We start from the raw sequence: 18,889 nt of genomic DNA on the forward strand, positions 1-18,889 counted from the left end.
CTTCCTGGTTCAATTTTGGTAGTTGATACATCTCTAGGAATGCACCCATTTCTTCCAGGTTATCTAATTTGCTGGCATAGAGTTGCTCATAATATGTTCTTATAATTCTTTGTATTTCTTTGGTTTGGTTGTGATCTCTCCTCTTTCATTCATGATTTTGTTGATTTGGGTCCTTTCTCTTTTCTTTTTGATAAGTCTGGCCAGGGGTTTATCATTCTTGTTAATTCTTTCAAAGAACCAGCTCCTAGTTTCGTTGATCTGTTCTACTGTTCTTTTGGTTTCTATTTCATGGATTTCTGCTCTGATCTTTATGATTTCTCTTCTCCTGCTGGGTTTAGGCTTTATTTGCTGTTCTTTCTCTAGCTCCTTTAGGTGTAGGGTTAGGTTGTGTATTTGAGACCTTTCTTGTTTCTTGAGAAAGGCTTGTATTGCTATATACTTTCCTCTCAGGATTGTCTTTGCTGTATCCCAAAGATTTTGAACAGTTGTGTTTTCATTTTCCTTGGTTTCCATGAAATTTTTTAATTCTTTAATTTCCTGGTTGACCCATTCATTCTTTAGTAGGATGCTCTTTAGCCTCCATGTATTTGAGTTCTTTCCAACTTTCCTCTTGTGATTGAGTTCCAGTTTCAAAGCTTTGTGGTCTGAAAATATGCAGGGAATGATCCCAATCTTTTGGTAGTGGTTGAGACCTGACTTGTGACCTAGGGTGTGATCAATTCTGGAGAATGTTCCATGGGGACTAGAGAAGAATGTGTATTCCGTTGCTTTGGGATGGAATGTTCTGAATATGTCTGTGATGTCCATTTGGACCAGTGTGCCATTTAAAGTCTTTATTTCCTTGTTGATCTTTTGCTTAGATGATCTGTCCATTTCAGTCAGGGAGGTATTAAAGTCCCCCACTATTATTGTATTGTTGTCAATGTGTTTCTTTGTTTTTGTTGTTAATTGCCTTATATAATTGGCTGCTCCCATGTTAGGGGCATAGATATTTACAACTGTTAGATCTTCTTGTTGGATAGACCCTTTAAGTAGGATATAGTGTCCTTCCTCATCTCTTATTACGGTCTTTGTTTTAAAATCTAATTTGTCTGATATAAGGATTGCCACCCCAGCTTTCTTTTGGTGTCCATTAGCATGGTAAGTGGTTTTCTACCCCCTCACTTTCAATGTGGGGGTGTCTTTGGGTCTAAAATGAGTCTCTTGCAGACAGCATATTGATGGGTCTTGTTTTTTAATCCAATCTGATAGCCTGTGTCTTTTGATTGGGGCATTTAGCCCATTTACATTCAGGGTAACTATTGAAAGGTATGAATTTAGTGGCATTGTGTTGCCTTTAAGGTGACTGTTACTGTATATTGTCTGTGTTCCTTTCTGATCTATGCTGCTTTTAGGCTCTCTCTTTGCTTTGAGGAACCCTTTCAATATTTCTTGTAGGGCTGGTTTCATGTTTGCAAATTCCTTTAGTTTTTGTTTGTCCTGGCAGCTTTTTATCTCTCCTTCTATTTTCAATGACAGCCTAGCTGGATATAGTATTCTTGGCTGCATATTTTTCTCGTTTAGTGCTCTGAAGATATCATGCCAGTCCTTTCTGGCCTGCCAGGTCTCTGTGGATAGGTCTGTTGCCAATCTAATATTTCTACCATTGTAGGTTACATATCTCTTCTCCTGAGCTGCTTTCAGGATTTTCTCTTTGTCTCTGAGACTCGTAAGTTTTACTATTAGATGTCGGGGTGTTGACCTATTTTTATTGATTTTGAGAGGGGTTCTCTGTGCCTCCTGGATTTTGATGCCTGTTTCCTTCCCCACATTAGGGAAGTTCTCTGCTATCATTTGCTTCAATATACCTTCTGCCCCTCTCTCTCTTTCTTCTTCTTCTGGGATCCCAATTATTCTAATGTTGTTTCGTCTTATCGTATCGCTTATCTCTCGAATTCTGCCCTCGTGATCCTGTAGTTGTTTCTCTCTCTTTTTCTCAGCCTCTTTATTTTCCATAATTTGTTCTTCTATATTGCTGATTCTCTCTTCTGCCTCATTTATCCTAGCAGTTAGTGCCCCCATTTTTGATTGCAGCTCATTAATAGCCTTTTGTTTTCGATTTGGTTAGATTTTAGTTCTTTTATTTCTCCAGGAAGGGTTTCTCTAATAACTTCCATGCTTTTTCAAGCCCAGCTAGTATCTTTAAAGTCATGATTCTGAACTCTAGGTCTGACATCGTACTAATGTCCGTATTGAGTAGGTCCCTGGCTGACGGTACTACCTCTTGTTCCTTTTGCTGAGGTGATTTTTCGTCTTGTCATTTTGTCCAGAGGAGAATAGATGAATGAGAGAACAAAATGCTAACAGGTTAACAACATCCCCAGCAAATATACTCTATACAAATCAGAAAAGACCTGAAACCAGGGGAAAAGAAAGGGAAAGAAAGAAAAAAGAAGAGAAAAGAAAGAAAGAAAAAAGAAAAAGATAAAAACAAAAACAGAACAATACAAAAAAAAAACAGAATATGATCAAATATGATCAGGCTAGTGCATAGATCAGTGCCACACACTAGATTTTGGGCGTATTTTGGTCTGTTAGAAAAAAGTGCCTCCTAAAATTTTAAGGGAAGACTTATATATGTACAAAATAAGGTTTGATACAATGAAGGGATGGAAGATGACTGTAACGATGAAAATTATAAAAGATTTTATAAAAGGAATTGATAAGTTGTTTGAAAAAAGAAAGAAGAAGATTTAAAAAAAAAAGAAGAAGAAAAAAATAAAGGGAGAGAATGTGATCAGGCAGGAGACTAGAACAAAGCCATACACTAGTGATTTAGGGTATATTTTGATCTGTTAGAAGAAACTGTATCTCAAAATTTTAAAGAGAAAATAACTTATATATATATGCCAAAAATAAGGGTAACTACTATAAAGGGATAAAATATGACTCTAAACATGAAAAATAAAAAAAATATTTTTTTTAAAAAAGGGACTGATAAGATGTTGGTTGAAAAAGGGAAAAAGAAAAATTAAAAAAAACAGTTAAAAAAATTAACTTTGAAAAAACTAATGAATCATGGTGAAAAAAAGCCATGAATTCTATGTGCAGTATTCCCCTAGCGCTGGAGTTCTCCCGTTCTCATTGATCGGTAAACTTGGTCTTGGCTTGCTGGCTGTTCTTGTTGATCTTCTGGGGGAGGGGCCTGTTTCCGTGGTTCTCAAATGTATTTCCCGGAGGCAGAATTGCCCCGCCCTTGTCAGTCCGGGCTAAACAAGCTGCTCGGGTTTGCTCTCAGGAGCTGTTGTTCCCTGCAAGCTCTCGGTACAGCTTTGGAGGACCAGGGTGAATATAGTGGCCTCCTACTCTCTGCCCGGAGGAGCTGAGAACTCGGGGCCCCGCTCCTCAGTGCGCCCCCAGAGAAAAGCAGTCACTCCCGTCTCCCCGGTCTCTGGCTGCACTCCGTGCTCACCCGGCCTGTGATCGAGCGTTTCTATCTCTGGCACCCGACCCTGTGTGGAGGCTCCAATCCCAGCAGATCCCTGCGGTGCGCTCCCGCGCCACTCCTCCCGGGGGAGGAAGGGGAGTCTCCCCGGCTCTGCCGCTTGTTGGGTCCCTGCTGGAGGAGCAGTGGCCCCACTGTGCCGCGGATCACAGTTTATGGCAACCCCAAGCTGAGACCCTTGGCTCCATCTCTGCAGCCGGCTTCCCCGCTCCGATACCTGGGAGCTCTGCTGCACTCAGGCACCCCCGGTCTTTCTGTGACCCCGAGGGTCCTGAGACCACACTGTCCCGCGAGGGTTCCACCCCCCCCCTTAGCCACTGCAGCGACTTCCCTCAGCGGAGCCGACTTCTAAAAGGTCCGATTTTGTGCTCCGCGGCTCTATCACTTGCCAGAAGCGGCCGACGGAGGCCCCCTCCCCCGCCATCTATCCTCCCGAATATCGCCTCGGATTCACTTCTCCGCACGTCCTACCTTCCAGTAAGTGGTCGCTTCTCTGTTCAGAGCGTTGTTGCTACTCTCTTCTTCGATCTGCTGTTGAGTTCGTAGGTGTTCAGAATGGTTTGATCCCCATTCAGCTGAATTCCTGAGACCAGACGAAATCCAGGTCTCCTACTCCTCCACCATCTTGCTCTGCCTCCTACATGTTAGGGATTTAATAGGTGTTTAAATAAGATGGGATCCTTGACTGTCATGAGTTACAACCCAGGGGTAAATTAGGGGAAGATAATCATGCATTCAGATAAATGTAATAAAGAGTAATGGCTCTCTCTTTTTTTGGTAAATGTTTATACTGTGTAAATAAAATATCCCACGGGTTCGCCACTGGGTAGGAATATCTATCTGTAAATTTGGATAATGATACTCACTTAGCAGGACTGTTGTAATGAGAGAGGTTGGTCTTATTCACATGCCAGTTAACTACTATTTCTCACCTTGGTGTTCCCACTGTCTTTAGCGCAGTGATTTGTATATTTTAACTCAATAAGTATCTACTGAAATGAGTCAAACTGTCCACCCACCAGGTGGTCTTGGGCTTAGTGTATCCTAACTACAATGTTTCTCCTTAGCTTTTTGATGCTATAGAAGGCTTTACAGATAAGTCAAGGAAGGAACCTGGTTGGTAGGAGACTGGAGAATTTTCAGACTCACATGATCTACTTACTGCAGGATCCTATATGCATACAGGTATAGTGCCAATAATCACTTATTATTTATAAATCAGCTCCTCTTACAAATGAAGAATCGAAGAGCTGAGACCAGCTCCCAGGCATCCTGACTCAGCTTCTTTCTCTAATTACCAAATGGCCTCCTTTGTGAAAGCTTTTCTGTGCACATTTAACATCACTTGATGTACGACAGCTATTTTCCCTCCACTCTGGATACGTCTGTCAGTTTCCTCAAGAGAATACAACCTAGCTAGATTTTAATCTCTGAATTGGGGTCTCAGCTATAAAAGTCTTAGCTGAGGTTTTAATGGCCAAGATTTAAGTACATTTAATAGATACATCAGTGGGTGTTCCAATTACATACACTATTAAAGGGCTTTATGTGAATAGGATTAAAAAAATTACTATTTAAAAAAACCCCATAGTCCATGTGCAGTCTAATTTACCAGCAGGGAAGATTTCAGTCCTGGAAAAGTTTCATATAAAAAGGAAGCTAAGAAAATGAAAAATCACAGTGCTCTACAAACTCGAAAAGCAGCTCGGGATTCTTTTGGCTCTTTGTCCGCGAACAGGTAAAATGCTTTGTATTTCTAGCACTTGTTTTGAGACCACATGCTTTCGTCTGTCTATAGGGCATTTTACACCCAAAGGGCTAAATCCAGGCATGATGGTATCTAAAGAAACCTTGACCTTCGTGGTCCTTGTCACCCAGGGCCACAGAGATCCAGGCTTTGGGGAATAATTACAACAGCTCATCGACCAGTATTTGATTTTGTCTTTAGTCTCTTTCCCATCAGATGAAAATTAACTTGAAGACCGTGTGAGAATTCCTCCTGTCATTAACTAATTCAAGGCCGCCTTGGCCACGGAGGCATCTGGCCTGGGGCTTGGTGCTTTGAGAGGTGTTGAGTTCTCTCTCACGCTCACAGATGGCCCGGCCAGCACTTACGCGTGGAAGACACTCAGCAAAATGTAATTAGTGCCACAGTGTATGCATTTGATGTCATACAACTTTATATTAGCCAGAGATTCCTAGCAGGAGCTACCTTTCCAAGCAGATGGCCCAATTCTCTTTATCTCAGGAACTGATACAGTTGAAAATGAATCTATGGGGGAGTTGTGTGTGTGTGTGTGTGGGGGGGAATGTTAAGGCAAAAAAGGCAAACTTGATAAGGGAAGGAATCAGGGAGTTTGGGTAACCAAATAAATACTAAAAATAAAAATAGACTAGCCTAGTACAAAAATGTACTGAGCATGGAAGTTCCGAGTACTGCCTTTCTCCCCGGTGGCTAGGAAACCCGAGGCAAGCACGTGGGGATGTGTGTTTCAGCATGCGTGTGAAAGCAGGCAACTGCCCCTTCCGCCTTCTGCAGGCTTAGCATAGAAACGTTAGGCTTCTCACCAGAAAGGTCTTGACTTCTCCCTCAACTCAGTCTGGGTCTATTCTCACTGTTGCATTGATGTTCCTTAGAATGGAGCTGATTCCAAAACTTGTAGCTGGACTTCTCCTGCTGACCTTATGTGTGGTGGGCTGCCAAGGCCAACACTGGTCCTATGGACTACGTCCTGGGGGGAAGAGGAATGCTGAAAATGTGATTGAATCTTTCCAAGAGGTAAGGCTCTTTCATCATCAAAATAAGACGTGGCTTATGTGATTCAGTCCACATTAACATTCTGTGTGTGCCCCAACCGTGCTATGCTGGGCTCCAGGTACCCCTGGTATTCTGGGGGAGATGAGACATGTGCAAAGGCAAGTCCCATCCCTGCTTTCTATGCAGACAGGAACAATTCCAAGAGAATACAGCAACAGGTGCGAAGTAGTGTGTTGCACTCGGAATACCTAGAATTGCCAAAGGAATTCAAAATGACGGGACGGACCCAAGGTCTCCAGAGCAAGATGATTCCTTGGGATTCGGAAAGAAAATCTTAGAACTTCTGCTTATTTTTTTTTCTTATTTCGTCTTTTAAAATATCTATGATACTAGGTCAGTGTACATTCTCATAACTTATAAATAAGTATTCTTATCAAGAGTGCATGCCCTATCATTTCTTTTTACTGAAATGGGCATTTAGGCAAAGAACTTGGAGTCTGCTAGTGGGGATGGGGTTAGCAAGCTCAAGGATACAAAATATATACTGGAAAATATCCTGGATTTTATTTCATATACATTGATTTCAGTACTAGTACCAGCACTAACATAGGTACATGGTTTTTTATCTATAAAATGAGACTTCTTGGGGTCATGTGAGGATCACATGAGAGAGGCCTTAGATATTAGCTGGCTACCTCCCAAAATGATAATGGATTAATAAAAATACAGTTGTTTTTGGTTTCTTAAATTAATGGAAAACGAACAGAACCCAAAGGATGAGCAATTCGGGGCTGGGACACTTAATATAGTGCCAAGAAAAGGAAACTAGAAAAACTTAAAATTATTTAGCATTCTTTCTGGAGAAACAGTAAAGATAATTTAGTATGAAATAAAGATGTCCTGGAATCTGAAGTCTCCTCTCCATAGATTATATGTGAAGTAACTCTTATTTAACTATGACATGTTTAGTAAAGACTAGAAAATAAAGATCACCCCTATTCATAACTAGAAGCTCCTGGACTTTTTGTATACTATCCCCTCATGAGGTTCAAAGTACTTCATTCTCATCATCTCTAGGGAGCAAATATTCTCTCCTTACTACCACTACCCCCCAGAACGTCCCACCCCCTCTGTATAAATGCCTCAGGGCAGATCTATGTTCTTAAGTCCTCATTCCACAATTCCCTTGACCTCACTCTCCACACACAGTTCTTGGTGAAAGTGGAAAGTACCGTTCCATTCCATTTATCTCCAACAGCAAGAATCACATTCTTTTTCCTCAGATAGCCAAAGAGCTTGATCAACCAGCAGAACCTCAGCGCTTGGAATGCACCATCCACCAGCCCCAATCTCCCCTCAGGGACCTGAAAGGAGCTCTGGTGAGTTACAGCGGTAACAACATGGAACGTTAGAGATGGAAAGGTCCTTGGTGCCACTTAGGACAACCACCTCTCGCCCTCTGTGGGGCTTACCTTCCTGACTGCTTGAATTCCTCCCAGGGTAGGGCCTCACCATTTTTGTGACACCCTCTCTCAGTGGGTAGACAGTATTAATGGTTAGAACCTTTTACCCCTTAAATTGAAATCTCTCTGTAAACTTTATCCCCCTAATTTTGGTTCTAGCCTTTGGGATGACTATTACATTTCTTCCCACTGTTACATATCAGTTCTTCAGGAATGTTCATCGACCACTGTCCCCCCCCCCCCCCCCGCCACCCGATTCTTCTAATCTAGGCTAATCCACACCTCTCCACGGCATTCCTTAATTCTTCACCAGTGTTCTTGGTATGACATGGTTTTCCCCTGGAAAAATGTAGAAATCAAAAATGGTGCTCTAGTTTATTCTTTTCCCCCTTTGGAATAAAAAATTCTGAACTAGTAAATTTGTAATTCAGAGCCACATATTTGATTTCCAGTTTTCTGACTGGATTCTAACAAACTCCAAATTCCCACCAAAAATGGGAATCTGCTAACTTGATGCAGGTTTTCGATAACAAGAAAGAAAGTACACAGAGCGCTGAATATAGAGGTTGAATCTTGAGCTCACCGTTGGTGCTCTCTGAGCTCCCATGGTCCATTTGTTTGCAGCAGTAAGGGGGCACTACAGTTACTTAGCAGCTATGCCCAGGAGCAGGGAAAGCCTGAATAAATCATATATAAACAAAAGCTAGAGCTTTCATTTCGTCCACTGACTTCAACTTCCACACCCACAGTTCAAAAAAAAAAAAAAAAAAAAGCAGACAGACATCTTTATTGGCTTTCTGTGTCTACTCCTACTTACCACATAATAAAAATAATAGCAAGCAGTGACATTTCCCAAATGTGACCTTAGAAAGAAGGTATTGAGGCAAAAGCTGGGTTAATAAATAACAAACTGAGATCAGGGACACCTGGTGGCTCAGTCGGTTGAGTGTGTTTCAGCTCAGGTCATGATCTCAGGGTTGTGGGATCGAACCCCACATCAGGCTCCATGCTCAGCATGGAGTCTGCTTGTCCCTTTCCCTCTGCTGCCCCCCCTCCACCCAACTCACACGCATGCTCTCTCTCCCTCTAAAATAAATAAAATCTTAAAAAAAAAAAAAAAACTGAGATCAAACCTTTCTTTCAGCTCCATCACATCCCATCCTTAAACTATTAACGTAGATCTTATGTTTATGAAACAACGTAGAAACACACGATCTGTTATATCTCTCCAAGACTTTTTTTTATTATTATGTTATGTAAATCACCATACATTACATCATTAGTTTTGGATGTAGTGTTCCATGATTCATTGTTTCTGCATAACACCCAGTGCTCCACGCAGAACGTGCCCTCTTTAATACCCATCACCAGGCTCTCCAAGACTTTCTAGTGCACAAAAATAAGTGGATCTGTTCTTTCTATATCGATATTTTGGAAATTAAGATATCAAAAGCATAGTGAAATTCAGCTAGTAAAATCAACCATGATATATTTTTTGCTCATGTATATTTTAGGAAAGTCTGATTGAAGAGGAAACTGGGCAGAAGAGGATTTAAACCCACTGAACCAGAAGGATTGACAACACAAGTATAATTCTGATGTTGAAACTTGTGACTCATTTAGCATCTGTAAATTGTGTGAATTTCAGATATGCTTACGCTAAACTCACATATTTCATGGTGAAGTGCTGTGCTGTGAATAAAGTGGCATAAATGTTAAGCCTTCCTCTAAGGCAGAACTCTGGTGGGGGAGGGGCACCATAAGCCCACGAAGGGGAGAACTCCAAGTGTGGGGCCCAGGAGACAGGAGAGAACATAAAGCTGACATTACTGTTGACTGAAGAAATCCCATGGCTCTCCTCTGCTGCCACCCTGCCCCAAGAACAGCCACCTATTGGGCCAGGCCCCCAGATCTGACACAGCAACAGTTTTCTGTGGGGTTGTGGCTTGATTTTTTACTATACTCCACAGAAGTGAGGCCACGGCCATTTCTCCCACTTGGGAAGCACTTCCCTTCCCAGACTGCCTTCGGATCCCTTTGGAAGTCAGCTGGAACCCGAGAGGCCTCAGGAGAGAGGAGGCTGTGCTGGGTCCCCAGTCCAATGCTCCTGCTGCTGCATGGGGCCTTCCTGTGCTCACCACAGCCAGCGGTGCAGGTGGGGGCCTGGGACCCGGGCCTGAAAATAATAGTGTTCATCTGCCAAATCTTGGTAACCTCTCTTGAGAAAGGCTTTGGAGCATAGAGTCTGTTGAAGACAGAATTCAGGTACTCCCGTGCACCCTGGTCAAATAGTGTTACCACCATTCACTCTCCACAAAGACCAGCATCAGGTTTGTGCAGGGACAGACGCATAAACATTTTCATTAACCCTCGCAGTGACCTTGGAAATTAGCCATTCTTGTCTTCCCTTTAGAAGGAGGAGACGAGGGCTTAAGGGACCCACTCAGTTCCGTCAGGGTACGTGGGCAGGGCTCCTGTCTCACACTAGGAAGAACAGCTGATGGCATTGGACTGGAAAGCCAGAACGTATTTTGTTAGTTCATTATATTTTGTTAATTGGAGCTGAAACAGGATCCCGGGGTTCATGTATCACCTTCATTTACTGGTGGCCATTTTGCTATGGGGTCCCAGACACTATGACACCAGTTCTCAATTATCCTCCTAACTTCCAAGTGATTATGAGACCATTTGAAAAACTCAGATTTCAAATAAGCTGCTTGATGGCACAGTGACAAACTGAGCCTACGTTCACATGGCAACAATCAGGGCCCTTTCCCTGTTTCACTCAGACAGACAGTACCTTCCACCTCCTCTCCCTGCCCCTCCATCTCAAAAAAGGGTCGGTGTTAAGGAATTTGTTTTTTTTTTTTTTAAGATTTTATTTATTTATTTGAGAGAGAGAGCACATGAGAGGGGGGAGGGTCAGAGGGAAAAGCATACTCCCTGCCGAGCAGGGAGCCCAATGGGGGACTCGATCCAGGGACTCCAGGATCATGACCTGAGCCGAAGGCAGTTGCTTAACCAACTGAGCCACCCAGGCGCCCTGTGTTAAGGAATTTGAACTAGGGTCAGAAATAGTCCAAAAACCCTCCTTTTTAAATACAGATCAGCACAATGCTAGAATCCCCAAATATCTCCATTTGAGGAATCTTTTAAAACTCAGTCGAAGAACTTCCTTACTCCTCCTTTAATAAAATTAAACAGAGATGTAGTTCACAACCTACTTTGTGGAACAAAAGGCAAAACTGCATATTTTCACTAATCAATACATACAAGGCAGGATGAGTGGCTTCCATCTGCCAATCACTCGGTAACTACTTTTTTGTTATTAAAAACAATACCATTGGGGCATCTGAGTGGCTCAGTCAGTTAAGTGTCTGCTTTCAGCTCAGGTCATGATCCCAGGGTCCTGGGATCGAGCCCCACATCGGGGTCCCTGCTCAGCAGGGAATCTGCTTCTTCTTCTCCCTCTGCTGCTCCCCCTGCTTGAGTTCTCTCCATCAAATAAATAAATAACATCTTTAAAAAATAAAATAAAAAATTAAAAAAATACCATTTACAAAATTTATGTTAGTTAACACATTAAAAGAACAGGGTAACACTTATTTTTTAAAAGATTTTATTTATTTATTTGAGAGAGAGGGAGAAAAAACGAGCAGGGGTTAGGAGCAGAGGGAGAGGGAGAAGCACACTCCCCGCTGAGCAGGGAGCCGGAGGCGGAACTCGATCCCAGGACCGTGGGATCATGACCCGAGCCAAAGGCAGATGCTTAACCAACTGAGCCGCCCAGGCACCCCTCAGTCACTTATTTTTTACATTCTGTTGGATTCTGTGGGCTTTCCTGAATGGGCTACAAAGATGCTCATGCAGCAACCTGATGCGGATGTGAGAGACTCGGGATGGCATCCAGGGGTTTGCGACTCACATGAACATGTTGGGAATTTGATTCTCGAATGGCCAAATGCCAAAGGAGGAGACTGCAAATGACCCCTTTATTAACATTTTACACATCTTCCTGGATTTGAAGAACTCTACGTCCTCAATGCAACTTCAAAAAAAGGCCTGTAGCCTTTTAAAAGAAAGGGTGGGGAAACATACCAAAAGCTCCCTTTAGTAAGTTCTCAGGGGGGGTGGAGCAAGGTGGCGGAGGAGTAGGAGACCTGGCTTTCGTCTAGTCTCAGGAATTCAGCTGAATAGGGATCAAACCACCCTGAACACCTATGAACTCAACAGGTGATCAAAGAAAAGAATAGGAACAACTCTCGGAACAGAAAAGCGACCACTTTCTGGAAGGTAGGACATGCGGAGAAGTGAATCCGAGGCGATATTCGGGAGGATAGATGGCGGGGGAGGGAGCCTCCATCGGTCACTTCTGGCAAGTGATAGAGCCGCGGAGCACAAAATCGGAACTTTTAGAAGTCGGCTCCACTGAGGGACGTCGCTCCAGTGGCTAAGCGGGGGGTGGAACCCTCCTGGGACAGTGTGGTCTCAGGACCCTTGGGGTCACAGAAAGACCGGGGGTGCCTGAGTGCGGCAGAGCTCCCAGATATCGGAGCAGGGAAGCCGGCTGCAGACACGGAGCCAAGGCGCGGGCTCTCAGGTTGGGGTTGCCATAAACTGTGATCCGCGGCCCAGTCGGGCCACTGCTCCTCCAGCAGGGACCCAACAAGTGGCAGAGCTGGGGAGACTCCCCTTCCTCCCCCGGGAGGAGCGGCGCGGGAGCACACCGCAGGGATCTGCTGGGTTTGGAGACTCCACACGGGGTCGGGTGCCAGAGATAGAAACACTCAGGTACAGGCCGGGTGAGCACGGAGTGCGGCTGGAGACCAGGGAGATGGGAGTGATTGACTGCTTTTCTCTAGGGGCGCACTGAGGAGTAGGGCCCCGAGTTCTCGGCTCCTCTGGGGCGGAGATTGGGAGGCCACCATTTTCACTCTCGTCCTCCAAAGCTGTAACAGAAAGCTTGCAGGGAACAAAAGCTCCCGAGAGCAAATCCGAGCAGATTACTTATCCCGGACCGACAAGGGCGGGGGAATTCCGCCTCCGGCAAAGACATTTGGGAACCACGGCAACAGGCCCCTCCCCCAGAAGATCAGCAAGAACAGCCAGCCAAGACCAAGTTTACCGATCAATGAGAACGGGAGAACTCCAGCGCTAGGGGAACACTGCACATAGAATTCATGGCTTTTTTTACCATGATTCATTAGTCCTTCAAAGTTGGGTTTTTTTAACTGTTTTTTTTTTTTTTTTGAATTTTTCTTTTTCCCCTTTTCAACCAACATCTTATCAATCCCTTTTTTAAAAAAACATTTTTATTTTTCATGTTTAGATTCATATCCTATCCCCTCATAGTAGTTACCCTTATTTTTGGCTTATATATATATATATATATATATATATATATATATATATATGTTGTTCTCTCTTTAAAATTTTGAGATACAGTTTCTTCTAACATATCAAAATATACTCTAAATCTCTAGTGTATGGATTTGTTCTAGTCTCCTGCCTAATCACATTCTCTCCCCTTTTTCTTTCTTTCTCTCTCTTTTTTAATCCTCTTCTTTCTTTTTTCAAGCACCTTATCAATTCCTTTTTTAAAATTTTTTATAGTTTTCATCTTTACATTCATATTCCATCCCTTCATTGTATCAACCCTTATTTTGTACATATGTAAGTCTTTCTTTCTTTAAAATTTTATGAGGCACTTTCTTCTAACAGACCAAAGTACACCCAAATTCTAGTGTGTGGCACTGATCTATGCACTAGCCTGATCATATTTGATCATATTCTGTTTTTTTTGTTTTGTTCTGTTTTTGTTTTTATCTTTTTCTTTTTTTTTCTCTTTCTTTTTTCTTTCTTTCCCTTTCTTTTCCCCTGGTCTCAGGTCTTTTCTGATTTGTTTAGAGTATATTTTCTGGGGACGTTGGTACCCTTTTAGCATTTTGTTCTCTCATTCATCTGTTTTCCTAAGGACAAAATAACAAGATGAAAAAAATCACTTCAACAAAAAGAACAAGAGGTAGTACCATCTGCCAGGGACCCCTCAATACGGACATTAGTACGATGTCGGACCTAGAGTTCAGAATCATGACTTTAAAGATACTAGCTGGGCTTGAAAAAAGTGTGGAAGTTATTAGAGAAACGCTTTCTGGAGAAATAAAAGAACTAAAATCTAACCAAATCGAAATCAAAAAGGCTATTAATGAGGTGCAATCAAATATGGGGGCACTAACGGCTAGGATAAATGAGCCAGAAGAGAGAATTAGCGATATAGAAGACCAAATGATGGAGAATAAAGAAGGTGAGAAAGAGATAAACAACAACAGGATCACGAGGGCAGAATTTGAGAGATAAGTGATACCATAAGACGAAACAACAATTAGAGTAATTGGGAGCCCAGAAGAAGGAGAGAGGGGCAGGGTATATTGAAGCAAATTATAGCAGAGAACTTCCCTAATGTGGGGAAGGAAACAGGCATCAAAATCCAGGAGGCACAGAGAACCCCTCTCAAAATCAATAAAAATAGGTCAACACCCCGACATCTAATAGTAAAACTTACAAGTCTCAGAGACAAAGAGAAAATCCTGAAAGCAGCTCAGGAGAAGAGATATGTAACCTACAATGGTAGAAACATTAGATTGGCAACAGACCTACCCACAGAGACCTGGCAGGCCAGAAAGGACTGGCATATCTTCAGAGCACTAAACGAGAAAAATATGCAGCCAAGAATACTATATCCAGCTAGGCTGTCATTGAAAATAGAAGGAGAGATAAAAAGCTGCCAGGACAAACAAAAACTAAAGGAATTTGCAAACACGAAACCAGCCCTACAAGAAGTATTGAAAGGGTTCCTCAAAGCAAAGAGAGAGCCTAAAAGCAGCATAGACCAGAAAGGAACACAGACAATATACAGTAACAGTCACCTTAAAGGCAATACAATGGCACTAAATTCATACCTTTCAATAGTTACCCTGAATGTAAACGGGCTAAATGCCTCAATCAAAAGACACAGGCTATCAGATTGGATTAAAAAACAAGACCCATTGAAATGCTATCTGCAAGAGACTCATTTTAGACCCAAAGACACCCCCACATTGAAAGCGAGGGGGTAGAAAACCACTTACCATGCTAATGGACACCAAAAGAAAGCTGGGGTGGCAATCCTTATATCAGACAAATTAGATCTTAAAACAAAGACTGTAATAAGAGATGAGGAAGGATACTATATCCTACTTAAAGGGTCTATCCAACAAGAAGATCTAACAGTTGTAAATATCTATGCCCCTAACATCGGAGCAGCCAATTATATAAGGCAATTAATAACGAAAGCAAAGAAACACATTGACAACAATACAATAATAGTGGGGGACTTTAACACCCCCCTCACTGAAATGGACAGATCATCTAAGCAAAAGATCAACAAGGAAATAAAGACGTTAAATGACACACTGGACCAAATGGACTTCACAGACATATTAAGAACATTCCATCCCAAAGCAACAGAATACACATTCTTCTCTAGTGCCCATGGAACATTCTCCAGAATAGATCACATCCTAGGTCACAAATCAGGTCTCAACCACTACCAAAAGATTGGGATCATTCCCTGCATATTTTCAAACCACAATGTTTTGAAACTGGAACTCAATCACAAGAGGAAACTTGGAAAGAACTCGAATATATGGAGGCTAAAGAGCATCCTACTAAAGAATGAATGGCTCAACCAGGAAATTAAAGAAGAATTAAAAAAATTTCATGGAAACCAATGAAAATGAAAACACAACTGTTCAAAATCTTTGGGATGCAGCAAAGGCAGTCCTAAGAGGAAAGTATATAGCAATACAAGCCTTTCTCAAGAAACAAGAAAGGTCTCAAATACACAACCTAACCCTACACCTAAGGAGCTGGAGAAAGAACAGGAAATAAAGCCTAAACCCAGCAGAAAAGAAATAATAAAGATCAGAGCAGAAATCAATGAAATAGAAACCAAAAGAACAGTAGAACAGATCAACGAAACTAGGAGCTGGTTCTTTGAAAGAATTAACAAGATTGATAAACCCCTGGCCAGACTTATCAAAAAGAAAAGAGAAATTACCCAAATCAACAAAATCATGAATGAAAGAGGAGAGATCACAAGCAACACCAAAGAAATACAAACAATTATAAGAACATATTATGAGAAACTCTATGCCAGCAAATTAGATAACCTGGAAGAAATGGATGCATTCCTAGAGATGTATCAACTACCAAAATTGAACCAGGAAGAAATAGAAAAGCTGAACAGACCTATAACCACTAAGGAAATTGAAGCAGTCATCAAAAATCTCCCAACAAACAAAAGCCCAGGGCCAGATGGCTTCCCAGGGGAATTCTATCAAACATTTAAGGAAGAATTAATACCTATTCTCCTGAAACTGTTCCAAAAAATAGAAATGGAAGGAAAACTTCCAAACTCATTTTATGAGGCCACCATTACCTTGATCCCCAAACCAGACAAAGACCCCATCAAAAAGGAGAATTACAGACCAATATCCTTGATGAACATGGATGCAAAAATTCTCACCAAAATACTAGCCAGTAGGATCCAACAGTACATTAAAGGATTATTCACCATGACCAAGTGGGATTTATCCCTGGGCTGCAAGGATGGTTCAACATCCGCAAATTAATCAATGTGATACAATATATTAACAAAAGAAAGAACAAGAATCATATGATCCTCTCAATAGATGCAGAAAAAGCATTTGACAAAGTACAGCATCCTTTCTTGATCAAAACTCTTCAGAGTATAGGCATAGAGGGTACATACCTCAATATCATAAAAGCCATCTATGAAAAACCTACAGCAAATATCATTCTCAATGCGGAAAAGCTGAGAGCTTTCCCCCGAAGGTCAGGAACGTGCCAGGGATGTCCACTATCACCACTGCTATTCAACATAGTATTAGAAGTCCTAGCCACAGCAATCAGACAACAAAAATAAATAAACGGCATCCAAATCGGCAAAGAGGAAGTCAAACTCTCACTCTTTGCAGATGATATGATATTGTATGTGGAAAGCCCAAAGGACTCCACCCCAAAACTGCTAGAACTCATACAGGAATTCAGTAAAGTGGCAGGATATAAAATCAATGCACAGAAATCAGTGGCATTCATATACACCAACAACAAGACAGAAGAGAGAGAAATTAAGGAGTCAATCCCATTTACAATTGCACCCAAAACCATAAGATACCTAGGAATAAATGTAACCAAAGAGGCAAAGGATCTGTACTCAGAAAACTATAAAATACTCATGAAAGAAATTGAGGAAGACACAAGAAATGGAAAAACATTCCATGCTCATGGATTGGAAGAACAAACATTGTGAAGATGTCAATGCTACCTAGAGCAATCTACACATTCAATGCAATCCCCATCAAAATACCATCTACTTTTTTCAAAGAAATGGAACAAATAATCCTAAAATTTGTATGGAACCAGAAGAGACCCTGAATAGCCAGAGGAATGTTGAAAAAGAAAAGCAAAGCTGGCGGCATCACAATTCCGGACTTCCAGCTCTATTACAAAGCTGTCATCATCAAGACAGTATGGTACTGGCACAAAAACAGACACATAGATCAATGGAACAGAATCGAGAGCCCAGAAATGGACCCTCAATTCTATGGTCAACTGATCTTTGACAAAGCAGTTAAAGAATGTCCAATGGTAAAAAGACAGTCTCTTCAACAGATGGTTTGGGAAAATTGGACAGCCACATGCAGAAGAATGAAACTGGATCATTTCCTTACACCACACACAAAAGTAGACTCCAAATGGTTGAAAGACCTAAATGTGAGACAGGTGTCCATCAAAATCCTAAAGGAGAACAGAGGCAGAAACCTCTTCGACCTCAGCCGCAGCAACTTCTTCCTAGAAACATCTCCAAAGGCAAGGGAAGCAAGGGCAAAAATGAGCTATTGGGATTTCATCAAGATAAAAAGCTTCTGCACAGCAAAAGAAACAGTCCACAAAACCAAGAGACAACCGACAGAATGGGAGAAGATATTTGCAAATGACATATCAGATTAAGGGCTAGTATCCAAAATCTATAAAGAACTTATCAAACTCAACACCCAAAGAACAAATAATCCAATCAAGAAATGGGCAGAAGACATGAACAGACATTTTTCCAAATAAGACATCCAAATGGCCAACAGATACATGAAAAAGTGCTCAACTTCGCTCGGCATCAGGGAAATCCAAATCAAAACCTCAATGAGATACCACCTCACACCAGTCAGAATGGCTAAAATTAGCAAGTCAGGAAACGACAGATGTTGGTGGGGATGCGGAGAAAGGGGAACCCTCCTACACTGTTGGTGGGAATGCAAGCTGGTGCAGCCACTCTGGAAAACAGTATGGAGGTTCCTCAAACAGTTGAAAATAGAGCTACCATACGATCCAGCAATTGCCCTACTGTGTATTTACCACAAAGATACAAATGTAGGGATCCGAAGGGGTACGTGCACCCCGATGATTATAGCAGCAATGTCCACAATAGCCAAACTGTGGAAAGAGCCAAGATGTCCATCAACAGATGAATGGATAAAGAAGAAGTGGTATATATACACAATGGAATATTATGCAGCCATCAAAAGGAATGAGATCATGCCATTTGCAAGGACGTGGATGGAAGTGGAGGGTGTTATGCTGAGTGAAATAAGTCAATCAGAGAAAGACATGCATCATACGATCTCACTGATATGAGGAATTCATAATCTCAGGAAACAAACTGAGGGTTGCTGGAGTGGTGGGGGGGTGGTAGGGATGGGGTGGCTGGGTGATAGACATTGGGGGGGGGTATGTGCTATGGTGAGAGCTGTGAATTGTGTAAGACTGTTGAATCACAGATCTGTACCTCTGAAACAAATAATGCAATATATGTTAAGAAAAAAAAAGAAGAAGATAGCAGAAGGGGAAGAATGAAGGGGAGTAAATCAGAGGGGGAGACGAACCATGAGAGACGATGGACTCTGAAAAACAAACTGAGGGTTCTGGGGGTGGGGATGGGTTAGCCTGGTGATGGGTATTAAAGAGGGCACGTTTTGTGTGGAGCACTGGGTGTTATGCAGAAACAATGAATCATGGAACACTACATCAAAAACTAATGATGTAATATGGTGATTAACATAACAAAAA

General features: G+C 42.0%; 1 protein-coding gene across 1 annotated transcript; it reads left to right on the top strand.

Annotated features, from left to right (window-relative positions):
• The first annotated feature begins 6,110 nt into the window (after positions 1 to 6,110).
• GNRH1 (gonadotropin releasing hormone 1) lies at positions 6,111 to 9,394 on the top strand. Its single transcript, XM_027600755.1, has 3 exons — positions 6,111 to 6,263; positions 7,526 to 7,621; positions 9,220 to 9,394. Exons 1-3 carry the CDS (start codon positions 6,111 to 6,113, stop codon positions 9,259 to 9,261), a joined length of 291 nt encoding a protein of 96 aa, XP_027456556.1. The 3' UTR covers positions 9,262 to 9,394.
• The last annotated feature ends 9,495 nt before the right edge of the window (positions 9,395 to 18,889 follow it).

The sequence above is a fragment of the Zalophus californianus genome, chromosome 2 (genome assembly GCF_009762305.2).
Source record: "Zalophus californianus isolate mZalCal1 chromosome 2, mZalCal1.pri.v2, whole genome shotgun sequence".
Lineage (NCBI taxonomy): Eukaryota > Metazoa > Chordata > Mammalia > Carnivora > Otariidae > Zalophus > Zalophus californianus.

What these genes read in the sequence shown, in the direction of transcription:
- GNRH1 (XM_027600755.1), top strand. Translation starts at nt 6,111, where the DNA reads ATGTTCCTTAGAATGGAGCTGATTCCAAAACTTGTAGCTGGACTTCTC. An exon ending in TGATTGAATCTTTCCAAGAG is followed by an intron (nt 6,264 to 7,525) that starts GTAAGGCTCTTT and finishes CTTTTTCCTCAG; the next exon opens with ATAGCCAAAGAGCTTGATCA. An exon ending in GGGACCTGAAAGGAGCTCTG is followed by an intron (nt 7,622 to 9,219) that starts GTGAGTTACAGC and finishes TGTATATTTTAG; the next exon opens with GAAAGTCTGATTGAAGAGGA.